A 19531-nucleotide genomic window follows, 5' to 3' on the forward strand; every position below is an offset into this window, starting at 1 on the left:
CTGGTGCCTGGCAGCAACCAAGATTGATGGCAAAAGATTTGAAAGGCTCCAAATGTGGAGGTTATAGCGCTGAGCCACCCCCATCCATCACCGGCCATTCATTACCAAGTAACACCCTGCACGCTGGGCTGATTTCACACCTTATCTGAACCCAGCAGCTGTGCCCTAAATCCTGAGTGCCGAGACTGTCTGGAGGAATTCGGCTGCCTGTGCTTAAAATTAGTGTTAGCATCTATCATTTCCCTACACCAAATGGCTTTTGTGTCGGCACTTGGCAGCGCTCATCCGTCACTGGGGCTCCAGGCTGCCCAGCACCATGCCCTCTCTGTCACTGTCACAGGACCCCTTGTTGGCAAAATGTCACCCAAAGAACAAGTGCAGCAGCTTAGCCTCTCCTTTCAGCTGGCCTGGTTGGCACCGCCAGCAGTGAGGGTGTCCTTTGTCCCCTCGGCATGGCAGGCACCAGCTCTGCTCTCCCTGTCCCTCCAGCCCCACCGCAGCCAGGCGTCTGGCACGGGCACAGCCTGACACGTGTCCTCTGGCATGGTGGCTCGCTGCCACAGGTGCCACGATGCCAGTACAGCCATGGGGCCGGGTGCCTCTGGCTGCAGTGCCCACAGCCATTCCCGGTGAGTCGCTCCTGCCAGGTTGGTGCTGCCGGAGCTGTCGGTGTGATGAAAAGCCTCCCGCAGCAATGCAGATAACATACAAGCACAGGTCAGGCGAGGCCCCTGTAGCCCATCCATCAGGCGCAGCAGCTACAGGCGCTCCTGGTGCCACCATCTGATGCACGTTATCCGGCACAAATGTGTTTCTTCCCCCAAGGTTAAACGGATGAGTGAGGTTCAGGCGCTGACAGCTCCGCCTGCCCCGCGCCAGCGATAAATGAGCTGCAAGAACCAGAGGGAAAAAAAAAAGGTTTGTTTTCTGTCAAATGCTCCTTTTGATGGTGCTGGCACGATGATGGCGGCAGTGCTGAGATGAGCGTGAGGATGGGCTCTGCTCGTGGTGTGGCTGCAGGGCAGCCAGTGATGGCACCGTCACAGCTGTGTTGGGTGATGGGCAAGAGCAAGGGCTTGGTGAGCTGCTGGAGTACTGAGTGTTGCTGGCAGCATGCACTTAGTGTGCCCCCAGCGTGCTGTCAAGCCATGCTGGGACTGGCAGGGACTGCATGGGATTGTGGCGAGCCTGATCCTTCGCAGGGTGCCTGCCTGCCCTGGGCACTGCCCCAGGTAGAGTGCCAGGTGGGGATCCCCCACCCTTTGCAGTGTCCTGCCAGGCTGCTGCTGCCCTGCTCAATGTCACACTCAGAGCCTGTCAACGTGAAAAAAGGTTTGCAGGCGATAAGCGATGGGGCTGCGGCCGCGCCGTGCCGCCCGCTCGTGATTTACTGCGGCGTCGCTAACGGAGCGCAGATTTTTCTTAATCTAAATTGAAAACTACTCAAGTAGAAAAATAATTTCATTGCTTCATCCTGAAGGGGTGGGGGAGAGGGAGGGGAAGAGCTGTGCCAGGGCAGGCAGGGCCACAGCTGCCTGCACCCCCTGCGCCACCATTCCCCATGGCCTTGGGCCGCTCCTATGCTGGGGACATGAGGCAGCTGTTCCAGCTCGGGCAGAAAAACTGGGTTGTGTGGGGAGGGGGCAGCTGCCAGGACTTAACTCTGGGGTGTCAGGACACACCCAGTCCTGGCTGGGACAAAGCCCCCTAGTGCAAGTTGATGCTGGCACAGGTGGGGATGTGCAGCCTCACAGATAGATTGGTAATTTGGAGCATGAGTGAATTCTGGGAGCATTTGCTGAGCTGGATAATAACGTGCCCAGTGAGCTGCATCCCATGCATGCTGCCAAATTAAAGAAAATTTTTTCTCCTTTAATTTAAAAGTCACCGTTGGGAAATCTCCACTGGCCACAGCAGTGATTTCCCCTAGGCTGCCTTTCTGGAGAAATCTTTAATTTTGATTGTCACACTTTGTGGAGTTATCTCAGGGAAGTAGAGCCATAAATAAGGTGCTGCTTCAGCACCCAGCTTCCAACGGTACCAGGACAGTGAATGGCATTGCCACAGGTGGGGAGCAGGGACAGCCTGACCACAGGCACCCTCTCCCCTTGCACCTTTCTTTTCCCTCCCCATTCCAGCCCCATCTACCCTCAGCTCAGTGCCTGGCTTCTCACAGCCTGATTTCACAGGTCAGCAACCTTTAATTTCCCGGGCCCATCCCCACCCCTCCCACCAAATGCTTTGCAGGTTCATGAAAATCTCATTAACCATAATACCACAGCTGGGTTCCTGTGCTGGCACTGGAGCCCTCCAGCTCCTGCCGTGCTGTGCCCTGGCATCCAGCACCACGGGACCCCAGGACCAAGCACACAGGGATCCTGGCCAGGAGCTGTGCCAGGCTTTCAGGGTGGGGAGGTGGCACTGGAGAGGGAGGGCACAGGCTGTGTTTTGCTCCGTGCTTACACCTTCACAGCCCCAGCTCAGCTGGTCACGGTGCTGTGGGGCTGGAATGGGTGTCACGGTCAGACTGGGGAGGTGGCAGCTCCCAGGGCTTCCCCAGTGCCTCCAGCTCTGGGGAACCAGCACACAACCCTGATAAGGGGCCTGTCCTCTCCCTCCTGGGGCCTGGGGAGGGCATGTCCCAGCAGATTTTGAGCAATTAAGAAGCAGGAAGGGATTCAGGCAGCTCCCTTCGGCACAGAGCCGGCACAGCAGTGCCGGGTGAGCTCAGGAAAGGTTACACCATTTGCATTTTACCCTTCAGTAATTCCAGCACTTACGGGTGCAATTAAGCGGCAGCCTGGTGTTATGAAGCTATCAGGGCGGAGAGACCTGAATCCCAACGAACTCCGTGTGCGTGCCTGTCCCAGACTGCTCCATCTGTCTGCGGTGACGCCGCGCGATGCCGGCGGGTTGCAGGGATGGGCTGTGATTCCATCTGATGCCCATTGTTCCCTTGCTGGCGGCTCAGCCCTGTCCAGGCACCCGGTTTTGATGCTCTCAGAGGGTGAGCACACAGAGGGGAGTGCGTGTTGGGATGGCCGAGCAGGTCCAGGCTTGTGCCATACTCGTCACTCCAACAAAGCATCTGATCTTACGGTGCCCTCCAAAGAACAGCCCCTGGCCTTCTCTGTTTTGTGTGTGACCCCCTGATGTGGCAGAGCTGGATGGACCACGATGCCTGTCCCAGCGCCAGTGGCACATCTCTGCCATGGAACAGGGTCTCCTTAATGTTCGGCGGCCCCTACTCTCTGTGGGAGGACAGGGGCTCTGTGGCCATTCTCCTTTCCTGCTTCAGTGGGACAGCAGGCTGGGAGAACTGCTGCCTTTCCCTTTAAGCATCATCCCTGCTTAATTCAATGGTTTTGAGTCCCGGCTCATGATTTCTGCAGCAATTTGGGCTGAGATTTCTCTCTTTCCCTCCATTATCCACTCTGATTAACTCAGCTGGCCCTGTCAGCTCCCATTCCGGTGCGGGGAGCCCTGTGAGAGCCTGTTAAAATGCATGAGCCTGTGGCAGTGGCTCCACTGCCCAGCGAGGCTGAACCGAGGGAAGGGGCTGCAGGCAGCAGGGCAATGGTGGAGCTGGGGACTGTGGGGGTCCAGGGACGGGGTGCAGGGGGTGTGGGGGTACCAGTGTCACCCTCTGTCAGCATGGGGGTGTCCTGGCCAGAGCTGAGCCAGGGGGAGACCCTGTGGGGTGCAGGACCCAGTCCCCCACACATGCCAGGCTGTTGGGCAGCTGAATCTCCCCCCATGCAAAGGCTCATTTCCCATTCCACTCTGACTTGTTCCCTTTTTCTCATTTTAATAAAGACGAAAGCATCCGGAAACGCGGCTGCACCCGCCAAAGAGCGAGATCTGACATAATTAAAAAGTGGCTTCAATCAGGCTGTTTTCCTAATGGTTTGTCATATCAGCCCGCACGGCCCTGCACCCCCTGTGCTCCCAACCCCCTGAGGCATCATTTACATTTCTTAATAACCCCTCATTAATATTCATGACGTGGGGAGGGTAATAACGGCTGAGTGCACACCACTAATTCAATTTCAGCGAGCCTCAGTGTGTTTAGTTAATCACTGGGGGACCTGGGTTACTCAGTACAATTATTTATTTGGAATTAGATCTTGAGGCATCTGGGTTGAAACCTGAACTCGGAATAAAATTAAGCCAGGATTCTCCTCCTCCTCCTGCCTTCGCTCCCATCCACGGTTCTGAGCATCCCCTGCAGCCCTGCTTTGCTGGGATGAGGATCCGGTGTTTCCATGCTGAGACCATTGCATAAGCCTCATCTACAGCTGCTGCTGGGTCCTGGCTCCTCTGTGCTCATCCAGGGAAAAGTGTCAGGAAAGGCCAGGGGACACGGTCAGCCCCAAGGGTGGCACCCCATCGCCTATGGAAGGTGGGTGCCTGGGAATAGGAAGCCAGGAGTCCTTGTTCTCCCGACCAAGCCAAGTCCCAGGGTTTGCTCCAGCCTATCCAGAGCCTTCAGCCCCTTACCCAGCTTTGTTGCCTGTTCCATCTGGGAGAGGCTGGTGCCAGCCCCATGCAGCACCTACCACTCACCTGCTCGTCTCCATCCTTCATTTATTTCCTTGAGAGCTTCTTTAATACTTTGTTTTTGCTCCTGGTTTCACTTTTTAATTCAGTGTTTTGTCCCTGTGCTCCAACTCACCTTATTGGATGAAAATTCTGTTATTGCATCCTGCCCTGTAGGACTGGATGAGAACTGAGCTTCCCAGGCAGCAATGCGGTGCCTCGGTTCTTCAAATTCCTGCTTTTGCTTTTTTTTGAGTGTTCCCCCTGGCCTTTGAGTCCTGTCAGGGAGGTGAATTGAACATTTTCCATCCCTTTCTTTAACGAGAAGCTCGAGGCCAAGGTGCCGGCCTCGGTTGCTGTGCTCAGGCTGGGGCTCTGCTTCTCACTGATGGTTTTTGCCTTCCCCCAGCTCATCCCAGAGCAGTTCCACTCAGCGGGAATGAGGTGCAGGGGAAGCCTCGGGGCAGGAGCAGCTCATCACACTCTGTGTGTCTGTGGGTGGTCAGTTCTTATCCCCACTGCTCTCCGTGTGTGTGCTACACCTGCTTGTTGTGGCTATCCCTGGGTGGGGGTCAAGCTTCCCAGTAGCTGAATCCTGTTCCCAGTATGTGCCAGTACCCCTCGAGGGTCTAATTGTGGAGGTTTCACAGTTTTCACAGAGGGGAATTATCTGAACACTCAATATCTCTAAGGCAGATGAGCTAATAATTATCTTCTATTTATCTCATCTTTAACATGCAGATTTGTTGAGTTAATTTTGCCATGACCGATCTCCTATATTTTCTTGAAACAATGGGGGATGCGAGGGACTCCTTCAAAAACATTATATATTTTTTTAATTTTCTGAGATTTCTCAAACCAGACTCCTGCTGAGATAACTGCGTAAGAGCTGCGATCATTATGAAAAATTATTTCAGCTCAAGACTGTTTGTTAAAGCATAGTTGAAATAAATTCAGTAGGATTTTGGCCGAGTTGACTCTCTCCTAATTATTCTTATTTGTTAAATTGAGAAATGCCTCAGTCTCTCTGGGGTTCTGCATCTTGTGGAATTACAGAGCGATTTGTCACGACCTCAGCAAACAGAGGGGCCGGTTATTGGCGTGTTTTCAAGGTGACAGCGGTCAATGGCGGCGCTATAAACAGAAGCGCGTTGTCAATAACCGCGGGCAGCGCCTTTGGAAGGTTATGGAAAACGCGTCACGACCAAACGCCGGTTCCCGCTGTCCCGGGGGGCAGCGCTCGGCCCGCGGGGGGGCCCTGCTGGGTGTCGCCTCCCGCCCCGGGTGACGGCAGCGCCGGTGCCCGCTCCGCCCGTGGCACCGGCTGCTCGCGGCAGGGCGGGCCCTCCCGTCTCCGGGGCTGCCTCGGGGTCTCGTCCTCTGCCTGCCCCGTGCCGTGTGGCACCGGGGGACAGGCGGGGAGCCCCCGAGCCCTGCGCTGGGGCTCGCACCGAGGCCCGGGGGCGGCCCCGCTCCCGTTCGCGACAGCCCCGCGCTGCTTTACGGCAGTGTGGCGTCTCCCGCCTCTCCCTTTCCGGCACGGCCCCCTTCGCCTCGCTTTCCGGCAGCGTGGCGCCCCGCCGCCCGGCCTGCGCTGCCCGCCTTACGGCAGGTGTCGCGCGGCCCCGGTGGTTTGCGACAGGTTCCCGGTGGCGGGGCCCGGTGGGTGCGATGGACGTGGGGGAGCTGCTCAGCTACCAGGTGAGCTCGGGAGGCTGGGCCGTGCTGGGGGTGTCGCGGTCCCCTGCGCTCCGGCCGCCAGCGCGGAGGTGCCCTCGTCCGCGGCCCCGCTGTGGCGGCAGCGATGCTGCTCCAGCTCCGGTGCGGGCCTGGGGCGGCCGCTGTGCTCGGTGCGCTCGCACGGGGTCTGGTTAAAGCGTCGCTAAGTTTTGGGGGTCTCTCCCCTTCTTGGGCGCGGCGGTGCCCGGCAGGACCCGATTACCGGGGGCTCCGCGGCTTTGCCGGTGCCGTTTCGGCCACAGATGGGCAGATTGGTGCCCGCCTGAGCTCGTTCCCTGGCTGTTCTAGCGTGTCTTTTCCTCTCTGTTTTATGACAAAACCTGTTTAATTTCATTTTTATCAAAATACGTTTGAAAAAGTTTTCTTTATGAAAGTTTTCCTTTACTCGGTGCGTTTTCTTCCCTTGCCCTGCGGTCACTGATGGCTCGTTGTGTGCCGAGGGTGTTGATTTATTGTCCCAGGAGCAGATTTCAGGTGGTCCCTGTGGAACAGGGAATGAAGGCAGGAACTGCAGGAACATTTGGATACCTTGGCTGAGATAATGCCGGGCTTTGCTTCGGTTCTCAGCCCGGCTGCAGCCGTGGGGTTTCCCTGGGTGAGGAAAACACCCCGAGGCATTATCAGCTGTGTAAGAGAGGCCGGCTCTGCTCCCGAGCGGAGAGCACAGAATTCTGGTGGAGCTCAGTGCCCTCCCGGTGTGCCTCGTTCCGGGGGCACAGCGGTGAAGTGAAGGGAGTGTCTTGCTGTTCACTCCACGTTTGTGCTTTGCCAATGTGTTGTTTGGAGATGCTCAGGGAAAAAAAGGGAAGTTGCTGTTGGGTTTGAGAAGTTTCTCAGCAGTTTTCCCAGTGGTATTGAAATTTCTGGGGCAGTCTGTCTTTGACAGCTCCACTGGATTCCTCCTTGATAATCTCCAGCATGTTTCCTTCTGTGGATTGCTCTGTCTCAAACATCCTTTCACATCCTGCTGCATCCAACAGCACAGCCCTGCTGGTCTGAGATCTACTCCACTTCTTTATTTCCCTGTCTTTTTCAAATGTGATTTTTCAACACCAAATTAGAATTTTAATTTCTTATGTTCATTTGATTCTTTGGCCTTCTCCACCCCATCTGGGGCTTAGCAATCCCTTACATGTCTGGGATGCAGATTAAGGCACAGAGAGATAAACCTGAATGAACTTTGTCATTTTTAAACCAAGTTCCAGTTTGGGGTTTTGTTAGTTGGTTTTCCTCTTGCTCTCAGAATGTGGACTCCCCAGGATTCCCTCCACTCTGGAGGGAAGTGTCCATCCACTTTGCTTTGCTCACGTGGATTTTGTGCAGCTTTCCCTTGGAGGAGCTTTCAGCACGGTGAGGGGGTGATTGCTTGTGACAGTGGGGGCTCTATTCTGTCGAGGTAAGGAAGTGCTGCTTAGCTGCAGGGTATCTAAATTTTAATTTCATTTCTTGCTGCTAAAATTGTTCTTAGCTGTGGGGAAAAGCATTCTGCAGCTTTCAGCCAACTGCTGAAAGAGTTCCTGAAGGATTTGTCCTGGCTCTGTGCTCTCCTGGGCAGCACAGCTGAATGCAGGTGCTTCTCGTGTCACTAGCTGAGGTGGTGCTTTAGTGAGCATTGGAAGTCAGTGGTGCTGAATTCAGACCTCCAGAACTGGGGGCAATGGTGAGTACAGGTGGAAGAAGTGGAGGAGCAGAAGGCAGGCAAATAGCTCTGGTTCTGAGAAAATGAGATTCCCTTCTGTGAGGGCATTTCCTGCTGAAAGGTGGGGAAAAATAGTTGGAAACAGCAGATTTCACTGCCTCCCATCCTGTGGGTCAGGCTCTGCCTTCGGGGAGGGTGGCCTGAAGAAGATGGCCAGGGGAGGGTGGCTTGGCAGCTCACCCAGCAGCTCCTGGCCCGCTCCAGCCCTGGATTTGGGAGCTTCCCTGCTCTGGGCTGGCTCAAGGTCTCCTTGGCTGTCCTCATTGCAGGGATGGTACCGGCTGTCGGGGAGGTGGTGTGGTGCCTCAGCTCTCTGATTTTAATCTCTTGCTGCAAATGAGTTGGTCTTCTCAACCTCCCTCAGCACAACCCAAAATAATTGCTTTCCTCTTACACTGTTTTGAATTTTCTCCTCTAAATGTGTAATCTGTGCCCTTGCTTCGGCAAGAAGATGTTCTCCCTCAGAGTCAAACTTGGCGTGGAAGACTGCAGGCACCGTGCCACCAATTCAGCACCAAGTGTCTGCCAGAACGGGAAAAGAAACCTCTTGCAACAAAAAATACAATTAAACAGCACCTGGCCATTTATACAAAGCTCAGGAATCCATAAACTTTATGTGTAGCTGCAAAACAGTTGCAGATGGTCTAAAGTGATGATTAAATATTGCTGCTGTTTGCCCAGATCCTCCGTGTTTGGTCTCTGATTACAGAGGGTAATTAAGAAGATAAAGCCAACACCGGGGCTATTCAGAGTCTTCTTTCAGTTGTCTTGGGAGGGAATAAGGGAGATTATTTGAATTCTCATTAAAGGAAGATTTCATCACCGTGAGTGATCATTGCAAAGCGCTGATTTTTTGCTGGAATGTCAGTAAAATCAAATAGCAGAAGAAGCAGTAAGGGGTGGGGTGAGATCTGCCTTCACCGCGCTGGGCCATCTCCCCGTGCTCTGGCGGGGTTGAGTGCGGTGTGTACAGGATGGATCTCTGTGTATCCACGGGGACACATCATCATTCCTGCTGCCGGTACGGATAATTTGCTGTCAATTTGCAATGTAATGGATGCATCTGATGGTGGGGGCAGCTCAGCTGAGCTGGTTGTTGACTACTTACAGCATTATTACCCCTGTAGCTCCTCTCCTGGCGGCAGTTAAAACAAGGAGCCGACATTGGCTCAACTGTCTGCCTCATCCCTTGGCTCTGCTCCTGGGAGTACAGCCCCATGCTGCCAGAGGTGTCTTGGTGCTCTCATAGGGTGGCAAGTGAATCTCTGGTTTATTTCCCAATGTGCTGTCTTTGACCACCAAAGCAGAGGGTGTCAAGAAAGATCCCTGTCCTGCGCCTCCCTGATGTGTTCCTTGGGTGGTTCAGAGCCTTGCAAGGGAGGCTGGAGGGCACAGGGGTTCATTCCCTCTGAAATGAATAATCTGTATCCATGTTGATACAGTGTGCACCTGTCATTGCATTTGCCACAGATTGTGTGATTTTGGAGTTCTTGGGTCTCTGAGATTTCTGATTTTCCTGGGGTACCAGTTCTTCCAGTTTTTAGCACTCAGACCCTGCACCGTTTAGAAGTGCTTGTGTCATGCCTCAGGAAGAAAAAGCATGGGAAAGTGAGATTGATAGTTGCCTGGTTTATCACAAACATTGGAAACAAAATTAGGAAGTCATTGAAGATTCCTCTGGAGATTAGGATCCCAAACTGACAGCTGCTGTGCTGCTGTCTGAGTGGCTCTTTGGAGCGGGCTGGGATGTGGGCACAGAAGCTGCATCATTTATGAAGATTTATTTCAGATTTCATTAAGAAAAAAATTCTGAGCTTCACAGTAATGAGGTTACTTGCAAAACAGATACCTTAGTAATATGAAACTCCTGAGTAGTTCCTGAGTAATATGAAACTATTGAGACCTCTCTAATCCTTCCTTATGTTTGGCAAAGGCTGAAGCAATCAGGATTCTGAGAAATGTCTGTTCTGATTTTGCGGTGTACTTAACCCTGATATTAATGTGCAATCACTGCTTGGAGGGAGCCCAGGGGTGCTGGCAGATTATTGTGCTTTGATTTAGGACATTGTTTCCCTGTTCCTCCTGGCACACGTGGTTGGTGCTGCTCCTGCTACCCACACCGAGGTCAGGCTCGGCCTTACCTGGCTGTGCATAGACCAGGACCTGTGTCAGGTGTGTCTGGGGAAAGTCTGTACCCAAAGGCTGGGCCCCAGGGAGTGTCTGGCAGCTAAGAGACACAACCAGTACAGGAGGACTACAAGAGAAAGGGAAAGATAATTCTCCCGTTCCCAATTACCAGCTTCTGTTTACTTTATCATATTTTATAAACAGTAGCTTTTTTTAAACCCTTTTGTATTCATTGGTTTTTGTGTTCTGCTATCTGTGTTAGATTTAAATGAAAATGCCTGCTGAATAAATTACTGTGAATGCCCTGCATTCATCAGGAACAGAATTAAGCTTAGCTAACATAACAGTTGAAAAATGCTTTTCTTGTGCATTTTCTAATGAATTCTAACTTCTTGCCAGATTCACCTTAGCACAACTAAGTAAAAAAACCCACATTTTGTTTATCAAATGATTAACTTTCCCTTTTCTACCAGAAAGGCAGAACTTGTGCAGATGTCTGTGAAGCTATGGAATTGGTTAAATAAATGTGTTTGGACACTGTGGGAACCCAGGACATCCCTCTGGCTGCCCTGGCTGTCTTGAGATCCTGGCAGGGGGCTCGGAGACCTTGGCACAAAGTCAAAAACACCTGTGGCTTCGATTTTGGCCCGTGGAAAAAACTGCCAACTTTGTATGAGGAATTACAAGCCACAGGGGTTTGAGTAGTGTGGTAGTTGGATTAACACAGGGTGAAAAAGTAGAATTTTGGGGGTTTTAGAATGGGGTTCAAGGGGACGCAATGGAGGGATTTGGGTGTGTCCTGACCTTCTCCTCCATGTCTTGATGTGATGGTGACACTTTTCTATTGGTTTAAGGTAGAGACACACTGTCCAACATAAATGCTAGATATTGGCACGTTATTGTAAACATAGCACACATAGTTTTTAGTATAAAATGTAAACACCGCCCTAGAGGGCAGACAGAATGCCATGGATGACCTGCTAGACAGAGCTCAGCAGGTCAGAGAAAGAATGTTATAGATAAGAGAAAATAAACAACCTTGAGAAGCCGAGCCCACGCATTCCGACTTCTTCTTTGGCTGCGCGGGCTGGGAGAACAAGGACTTTTACATTCTTGGGGTCACCTCGACACCTGGACCCCAAGAGGACACAATCTGTGTGTTTGCTGAGTGAAATGCACCAGGCTCGGTGCAGCAACCTATGAGCTTAATGCTTGCTAGTTGGTAACAGTCCTTTGCAAAACACAAATGCAAACCCAAGATGAAAATCAACGAACAGAAATTAATGCCTGCCTTAAATCAGTTGTTCATGACTGTGCATCTCTTGTGGAATGAGCAGGACCCAGGTGTTCCACTTGGGCCTTGGTTTTGTGGCTTTAATAAGTGCTGGTTGGGAACGGCAATGTTCTTAGCGAGGTTTTGCATAACATCAATAAGGAGAGGCAAAGCCTTAATGCCTGCTTAATAGCGTTTGCCCAGAATTCAATTACTGCCTATTGCCAGGCTGCTGGCAGCGTTAATGATCGCACGCGGGGCACTTCCATGATTTATCATAATGATTCTGCTGTGTGTTAGAGATGCCTCCCCCAGCAATGCATAAATACAAAAAAGGGTAAAATAATTGAGATGGAAGCAAGGGTGTAAATTCTGATCTTGAGGATTGTGTACTCAGAGGAAATGGGGATGGTTTAATGATGGAGTTTTAATTTAGGTTTTGTTCTAGGATGCAATCCCTTCCTGTGGCACATTACTTTGCATCTGACAGACCCCCAGCTCCTTCAGCCTCTTTTTACACCTCAGGCTTGCCAGAGGCTTTGGTCCTTTTTAATGTTTAGAAATAAGAGTGAGGATTGAGATTCTAATTCCAAATTAGGAACATCCATGGCAAATCTTGTTGAGATTTAGGTGTAAAATTCGGATTTATGTCATTAATTGTTGTATTTGTGTTTGTGACATTAATCTGTCAGAGATGGTTTAGGATGAGTAGGGTATTACCAAGGAGTGAATGGAAGGACATAGGAAGGGCAGGGCCCCTTGTGATATCAAGGACATTGAGTAAGGAGTGTGGATTTACTGAAGTTTTTTCCTTGGATGATGTCATTTAGAAGAGCACCTTTTCCTTATTCTTTTTATGGGGTTGCTGGTTGCTCAGGGAGTGTTTGAATTATTAGTTGTTGTCAATGACACATTTTTTTCTAAATGGATCTATGTGAAATTATATTTTAATGCACCTAGAAGATAAGTAATAGGAATCTGCTTAAAAAAAAACCTAATCCACAAAACCCTCCAAGCAAATAAATTTTTCATTTCACAGAATCTCTGGGTATGCTTCCATGTCATGGCTATTGAATTATGAGCTGAGTAACTGCTTTAAAAGTGCATGGAGGCACTTTAGAAGGGTTTTAAGTCAGGAATGTACCATCTGTAATGGAAATGGCAGAGAAGATATAGGGAGAAAGGAGACAGATAACAGAGCTTGAACAGGTTTGCCTGGGAGCGAGCAGATACAGCTCTGATTTGTGCTAATGTGTTGTCTGGGAAACTTGATTCTGCATCTTCCCTAAAGTGGTGACAAGGTGGTAACCCTGAAAACAAGGTGATCCCAGTCAGGCTGCTGCCTGGCCTGCTTTTTAACTATAATTAACTCCTCATGTGCTTTTTGGGGCTGGTGTGGGGGGGCTTTATTTTTTTACATCTCCTGAAAGCAGCATTTTCTCCAGAGCAGATGATTTACCAGCTTGTCATTGGGCTGTGCCACTGGTGCAGCGTGTGGTGGAACTGGAACCACAGCTGGATTCCCTTAGGAGCCTGGAAGGTTTATTACCCTCTGCAGCCCAAAGGTTCCTAACCTGACAGAGAGCTGGAAATTCCCATCTTGATGCTCAGCCTAGTGCCAGAGCTTGAGAGATAATGACACTGTCACTTATTTCCTCTGCACCTTACTTTGGATCAAACCTGAGAAAGATCTCAGTCTCACATAATGGCAGGGCCTGTGTTCATGGAAGCCTGGTGTGACTTTTGCCATTTTAGACAAAGGGTCCCACAGAGCAGAAGAGTAGGGGCTGCCTGCCAGGTGGTGTTTTATAAATTAAGATGGACATGAGGTTACAAAATCACCTACCAAGTGATTTTGTACATCACTTGAGCAGTGATGTACAGTAAAAGTATTTTTTTTATTATTTTATTATTCTTGATACATACACTCCTTTTAAATAGTAAAGAATTAAGCTTTGTTTTGCTGTTGTTATAGAGGATAGAGTACTCCTGTTCCAGCTTGGTTGTCCTTCGAAAATGTGAGAGACCAAATTTAATGTCCTTGTAGTTTTTGAAGGGAAATGTTTTTCTTCTGTTGCAAATGCTTTTATCCCTTTCTGCCTGAATGAAAACATGGGATTAGGATTAATGGACTTCTTCTTGTCCTTGGTGAATTACTTTTAATTTTGGCAATCAACTAGAAATAGTGGAATAAAACAATAGGTTGTTCCAAGCAAACCATGATGGTTTGGGCGCTGTATAATCCAGTGCCAAGCCCCTGCAGAGCTGCAGCAAGCAGCAGTATTCTTTGTCCTGCCTACTCTGAGTTGGGCTGATTCTGCTTTTACTTGTTAATAGACTTGAGACAGAAGGATAGGGGTGAAATGGGAGGCACACAAGAATTCAATATAATCTTGTATATGTTGTGGGTAAAAAATTATGTTTCCCTGCTGTCTGCTTGAGTATATCAGTCTGCTGGCTGTGAAATGTGGGGTTGTCTCAGCTGAGTCAGCAGATTGGGATTCCTTTATGGGCAGCTGTGCCCCACTGAGCAGGGCTGTTCGGCCACTCCTTGTCTGTGCACTCCTTGTCCTTGCTGTCTATGAAGATATTTTCCCGTGAATTGTGTTCATAGATCAAAGAAGGTAGGATGTTGACACAGCTCTTGGCAGAGGCATTCATCTACTCGTGATGTTCCACTTCACTAAATTAATTTCCTTTCCAGTTTTCAGAGTTGTTAAGTGTCGTGTAAGCAAATCTTTTAAACTTGTAAGAATTTCCTCAGTATGGCTTGTAATATTGGTATTCTGGTTTGCAAGGGTCACTAAACACTTGTATTCATTCACCTTTTATTTCTCTGACTTCAGCCTAACAGAGGGACAAAAAGACCCCGCGATGAAGAGGAAGAGGAAATCAAAGCACGTCGGAAACAAGCCAGTGCCCGAGAGCATGGTCGTCATAGGGAAGAGGAGTCTGCTGCCCTGGAAGAAACTGATGATGAGAAGAAGAAACTTCTTCAGATAATTGAGAGGGATGGAGAAGAGGAAGATGAGGAAGTAAGTCCTCTGAGAAAGAAGAGGCAGTGGAAATAACCAAACCCCAAACCCCTTCTCTGTGATTTCCATTTCTTGCCATTTCTAAGCCTCCATTTTGAGGCTTAATGTGATTTTTCTGTGGTCATACAGCTTCAGTTTGTGAGTTTGCTTTCCTGCCCTGCAAGGTGTTCATTAATTTCAAATTTCTCAAATATATCAGCTGAAGATTTAAGGCGGGAGCAAAAGGGAGAGGGCTTTCAAGTCTAATCTCTGTTTGGTCTGAGAATACCCAGATTACTTTCTAAAGTATATTTTTAGGAAACAGTTTCTGTGTTCTAACCAATTTCCTGACTGTTGTTCTCATCAGTACCCCCAACCATGCAGCTTCTCCCCCTCTTTGTAGCTGTGCAGCAGCAGCAGCAAATAAACAAACATTCTTCTGTACAAGAAAGGTCTTGGGTCAGAGGAGGGGGGTGGCAGCTGTCAAGGGTAAGTGATTTCAAGCCTTGGAGACAGAAATCCAATGCTGCATTGGCCTTTCTGCCAAGGGCCAGGGAAAAGATCACTTTATAAATGTGACACATGGATTGGTATAAATCTAGAAGATATTTGCTTCCTGTTGCCTGTGTCCTGTTTGATAAAAAAACAAGTGATATTCACCACTGCAGAATTGTGTAGCTTTGTAAAATATCATTGTCCTTTGTATACAGCATTGCCAACATCTGTCTTTGAGAATCTCCCTCTTTTTTTGATGTTGAGCTATTGCCATGACAGTTGTTGCTGATAGCAGAGAAAGATAATGCAGGATTTCTGTAGCATTTCAGCTCCAGGGAGGATGGATTGAGAGAAGAGTCCTCCTGACTGGCTGGAGTCTTGTGGATTCCTGCGGTGTGCCAGTCCCTCATTTTTGTCAAGTGGAATCCTCCCAGCCAGACATTTTAAAGGCTGAAAGTCCAGGCTTTCTATAGAACTCAAATTTCTTGTTTATTACTTTGGACTGCATTTAATATAAGTGCCATTAAAATGTGCTTTGTCCCAGTAAATTTGATGTGAAGAAGCTAATCTGTAGGACATTGCAATACTGAATGCAAATTCAATACAAGATATAAAGCAGATCCTAATGGAGATATTATAGTGATATGTGTTAGAGGAAGCAAAAAATCAAAGGGAACAGAAGGAAGCAGTGTCAGCATGTGTGGGTTGAAATCCCACGGCAAGCAGAATGTGCTTTGGGCACTGTAGTATTGATTGGCTGAAAGGGGTGGTGACATGAGTGGGATGGCAATGAGACAGGTTGGGCAAAGGAATGGAGGAAATCCAGTCATAACTGAAGGCTGGGGCTGGTGTTGTTCTTGTAATGGAGTTTGCTGAAGAATTGGAAGTTTTCTATCTCATACCAGATTCCTGCTTAGAGTCACTGACCAAAGAATCTGCAGCACCAGCAGCAGCTCTTGATTTAATCCTGAGCAGGGGATGGGCACAAAACTTGGATGAAGATGGGAGACTATCTGGTTTGGTTTTTGTTTTGAGAGCTTCTCTTAAATAGTGGTTGTAACACAGTCAGAGGAGAGGGAAGAGGTTACACAGGGAAATCTATATAATCAATTTTTTAATAAAAGAAGTGCATTAAAGTCATAAACTAAGGAAAATGTTTGTAGATGTCAGGGAGGCAGCCAAGGTTGCATTGCTGCTGTACAGTAAATATACAACTCCAGCTGAGAAACACCTTAGGAACATTTACAAAATAAAGAGAAAATACTAGAGTAGAATATTGATTTATTTTTTTTCTTCAGGAAAAGGCTTTAAGATAGCAGTGAAAGCCTATCCAAGTGAAGAAAATGCGAAAGAACATAAATTCAGGGCAGTTAAATGTAGACTTACAAAAAGCAATAGCACAACAAGGGACTTCTGCAGAGAAGCTCTCCCTGGGCACAGGCTGTGAGTGCAGGTTTGCTCTATGTCAGAAGCAAAAAAAAACTCAATATGAACTGGTGGTGCCAGGTTATAACAGGTGTAAAAGAGCAGCTCGAGGTCTGAGCTGGAGTGGGTAGTGATGGCATGTGAGGTGTTTGGCAGCTCTCTGCAGTGACATTCCAGAGCTGGCTGGAATTCCCAGGGCCCTGGGCCTGGCTGCAGTCTCACCAAATTGCTGATATTTTCTCCAGCCATCCAAAGCTCACTTTTCTGCCTTTTCTGATTTGGTCAGGAGGAACCTTTGGATGAAAGTTCAGTGAAGAAGATGATTCTCACCTTTGAGAAGAGGTCCTACAAAAACCAGGAGCTGCGGATCAAGTTTCCTGATAATCCGGAGAAGTAAGACTATGCTTAACTTCTTTTCCTTTGATTTTAGGTGTAAGCCTAAATCAACTGCTGGAATACAGAGATGTTTTCAGTTACATAAGGCTTATGTAATGGCAGTTATTGCCTTGTAGTTCTTCTAAGTATTATTTGAAACCGACTTTGTTAATTAAAAATGGCTTTATTGAGACTCTGGCGTGGTCAATATATGGCTGGCAGCACAAAAACCATCATCAGCAATAATTAAAGGTTTCATTCCATCATTTGATGTGAAGGTGTGTTCTTGTATACCAGTCAGAGGTTTGTGTGGGGAAGAAATAATTTCATGTTACCCAGTGCTGTGGTGAGCAGAACAGCTGGATGGGCTCAGAGAGCCAGATGTGTGTTTGTGTTCTTGAAGCATCTTCCTCCCTTCAAGGTGTTCTGTATTCATATTAAAGGGATTTCTTCCTACAGTTCAATGCCATTATTTTTTGTCCAGTTTGCTGTCCTTTCCCTTACCCAGTTTATTTTTATGGACTTGAGACTCCTATAACCCACATACTAATATGTGCTAGCTAGGGAAGGTGCAGCGCTCTGCAGAATTTTCTCTGCAGGTTTTCTCATGTGTGGCTGCAGCATCTTGATTTTAATTTCTTCTTGAAATTCTAGAACTGATTTACAAAATTGGAATAAATCTGATTATTTACTATATGTAAATTATACAGTAGAAATGTTTATGCTGCTGCAGGATTGGACTTCAAGGGGCAGGTGTAGGACAGGGAGGATAGCAATCCTGGTGCCATGTGCACCTGTGGTGACAAGTCCTACATGGTGTCTCCTGGAGGGTAGTGGTGTCTTCTTGCCTTTTTGTTACCCTTTTTTGTCTTGCCTTAGGTTTATGGAGTCAGAACTGGATTTAAATGACATCATTCAGGAAATGCACGTGATCGCGACGATGCCCGGCCTGTATCACCTGCTGGTGGAGCTGAACGCTGTGCAGTCTCTGCTTGGGCTGCTGGGACATGACAACACAGATATCCTTCAGTTGTTAAAGCAGCTCTCATGGGAGAGGCTTTCTACAGACTTTTCTGTAATCTCTCATATCCTCTTTCCAGGCTCCTGTAGACGTTTTTCTCCTCTTCCTACAACACTGAATTTATGTGTTGGTTTTTCATTTTTTTCCCAGTGAAAGCCCTCTTTGTTCAAGTAATATTGATTCTGAATTTTTTTCACTGCTGTTATTCTCCTCTCTTGTTTTATGACCCTTTCATCTGGTTTTGAGTGGCAGTGTTAAGAGTGTGAGCAGATGAGCAGCAGAGGAGAAGTGAAGGCCTGGTCTTAGCAGCAATAATCTCAGACTGCAAACTTTGGAATAGCCCCAATGAAAATGTTTTACCCCTTCTTGCTGAGAGCTGAGCTGTCAAGCTGTCAGCTGTTTGTCATGGGCTAGCTCACCACATGCTTCACCTTAGTTTGTAAATGTGCCCTCTTCATGTGCCCATACCTTTAGTTTGGTTTGCACAGAGCTCAAGGCTGTGGGTGGCCCCTCTGATTAAGTACATATCCAGGGACAATTCAATTTCCATGCTCAGTGAGGTCCTGTGTCACTGCCCCTGATCCCTCTGTGCACCTGGCTCTTGTACCTCTGAAGGCATCTGAGAAAGAGCTTCCCATTTTGGTAGTGTTGATCAAAAACAGTGCCATTTTTTGAGTATCCTGGTGCCTTGATGCTTAGCTGTCAGCTAGGAACTGGCACTATGCCCAGCTCCCCACTGTGCAGTCTGTAAAAGCAGACCTCAGACCACTTTGCTTGTAAAATATTCTACAGCAGATTAAGCTGAAAAATTGTTACATGACTTAGGAGATTGCATGTCTGTGTCCTGAAAATATCTGTGGGTGGAGGGAGCAGTGAAGCCCTGTGGAAAGGGCACGGCGTGTTGACTTGGGACTCAGGCAGTCCTTTTTCCATTTTTATTGATCCGTGGCCTTAGGAAGGTAATTTATTCTTTGCTTCTTTATGTGTAAAGCAGGAGATAACACTTACCAGCTTTCTTTTGGAATATACAATGTGAAAAGGCCTGTTAGTGCTGCATGTTGTGGTCTGATGCACAGATCTTGGTTTTCTTTTTTAGCACTTTTCTTTATAGCACCATCTATTGAGAATTCATAATTCATTCTTTCTAAGTGGGTGCAGTGATCAGAAGCTAAAAAACCAAAACATAAATATTTTATTGCTTGCCAGTTTATATTAGCGAGCACTGTGTTTGGGTATTTTGACTTGCATCAGGTGGCACCTTGATGTGGTGAATGCTGGCCCTTGCAAAACAGTAAACCCCACAGTTTCCCTTATCCGAGATCTGCAAGGAAATGGCTCTCAAATGACTGTTAACAATTTATGTTGTACAGGGGGAAGCTCCTCCCATGCAAATCCAATTTTGTGGTTTCTGTAGTTTAATTATTTATTTTATACCAGACACCACAGACTTGTTTGCACTATGTGCTTTTATACTGAATTTCTCATTCGTGGGGAAAAAAGGAACTGTGGGAATATTGACTGGGGTAGCAGAGCTGTTTTCCAGATAAAGTGTACTAGAGTACAGCTTGCTTTGTCCTGTCTGCCATGGAAAGCTTTGTGCTGGGGTCACTGCTGCTGTCAAAGACTTGTCAAGTTTTCCAGTGTGAACTCTTTTTATTTGGTTTGCAATTTGCCTGTCAATGAGTTTATGGGTAGGAATTTGGCCTGAGAACTGCAATTTTGGGAAAAGTATTGTTATAAAACTGCTGAAGTGTTTTGAGCTGCACTGGAAGCAGAGACTGCTGCTGCTCACATAGAGGGTAGAAGCACTATTGAAGTGAAGC

The 19531-nt window shown here is 48.2% G+C and overlaps 1 protein-coding gene across 1 annotated transcript in view; it reads left to right on the forward strand.

Annotated features, from left to right (window-relative positions):
• Positions 1–6116: 6116 nt before the first annotated feature.
• The window catches only part of CTNNBL1 (catenin beta like 1), a 48112-nt gene continuing 34697 nt past the window's right edge, over positions 6117–19531 (forward strand). Inside the window, exons 1-4 of the mRNA XM_053992904.1 lie at positions 6117–6240; positions 14225–14413; positions 16599–16705; positions 17567–17706. Of these exons, the coding sequence (XP_053848879.1) occupies positions 6211–6240; positions 14225–14413; positions 16599–16705; positions 17567–17706 (466 nt within the window). The 5' untranslated portion in view covers positions 6117–6210. The remainder of the gene's footprint in view (positions 6241–14224; positions 14414–16598; positions 16706–17566; positions 17707–19531) is intronic.

This window comes from Vidua macroura, chromosome 17 (genome assembly GCF_024509145.1).
Source record: "Vidua macroura isolate BioBank_ID:100142 chromosome 17, ASM2450914v1, whole genome shotgun sequence".
Lineage (NCBI taxonomy): Eukaryota > Metazoa > Chordata > Aves > Passeriformes > Viduidae > Vidua > Vidua macroura.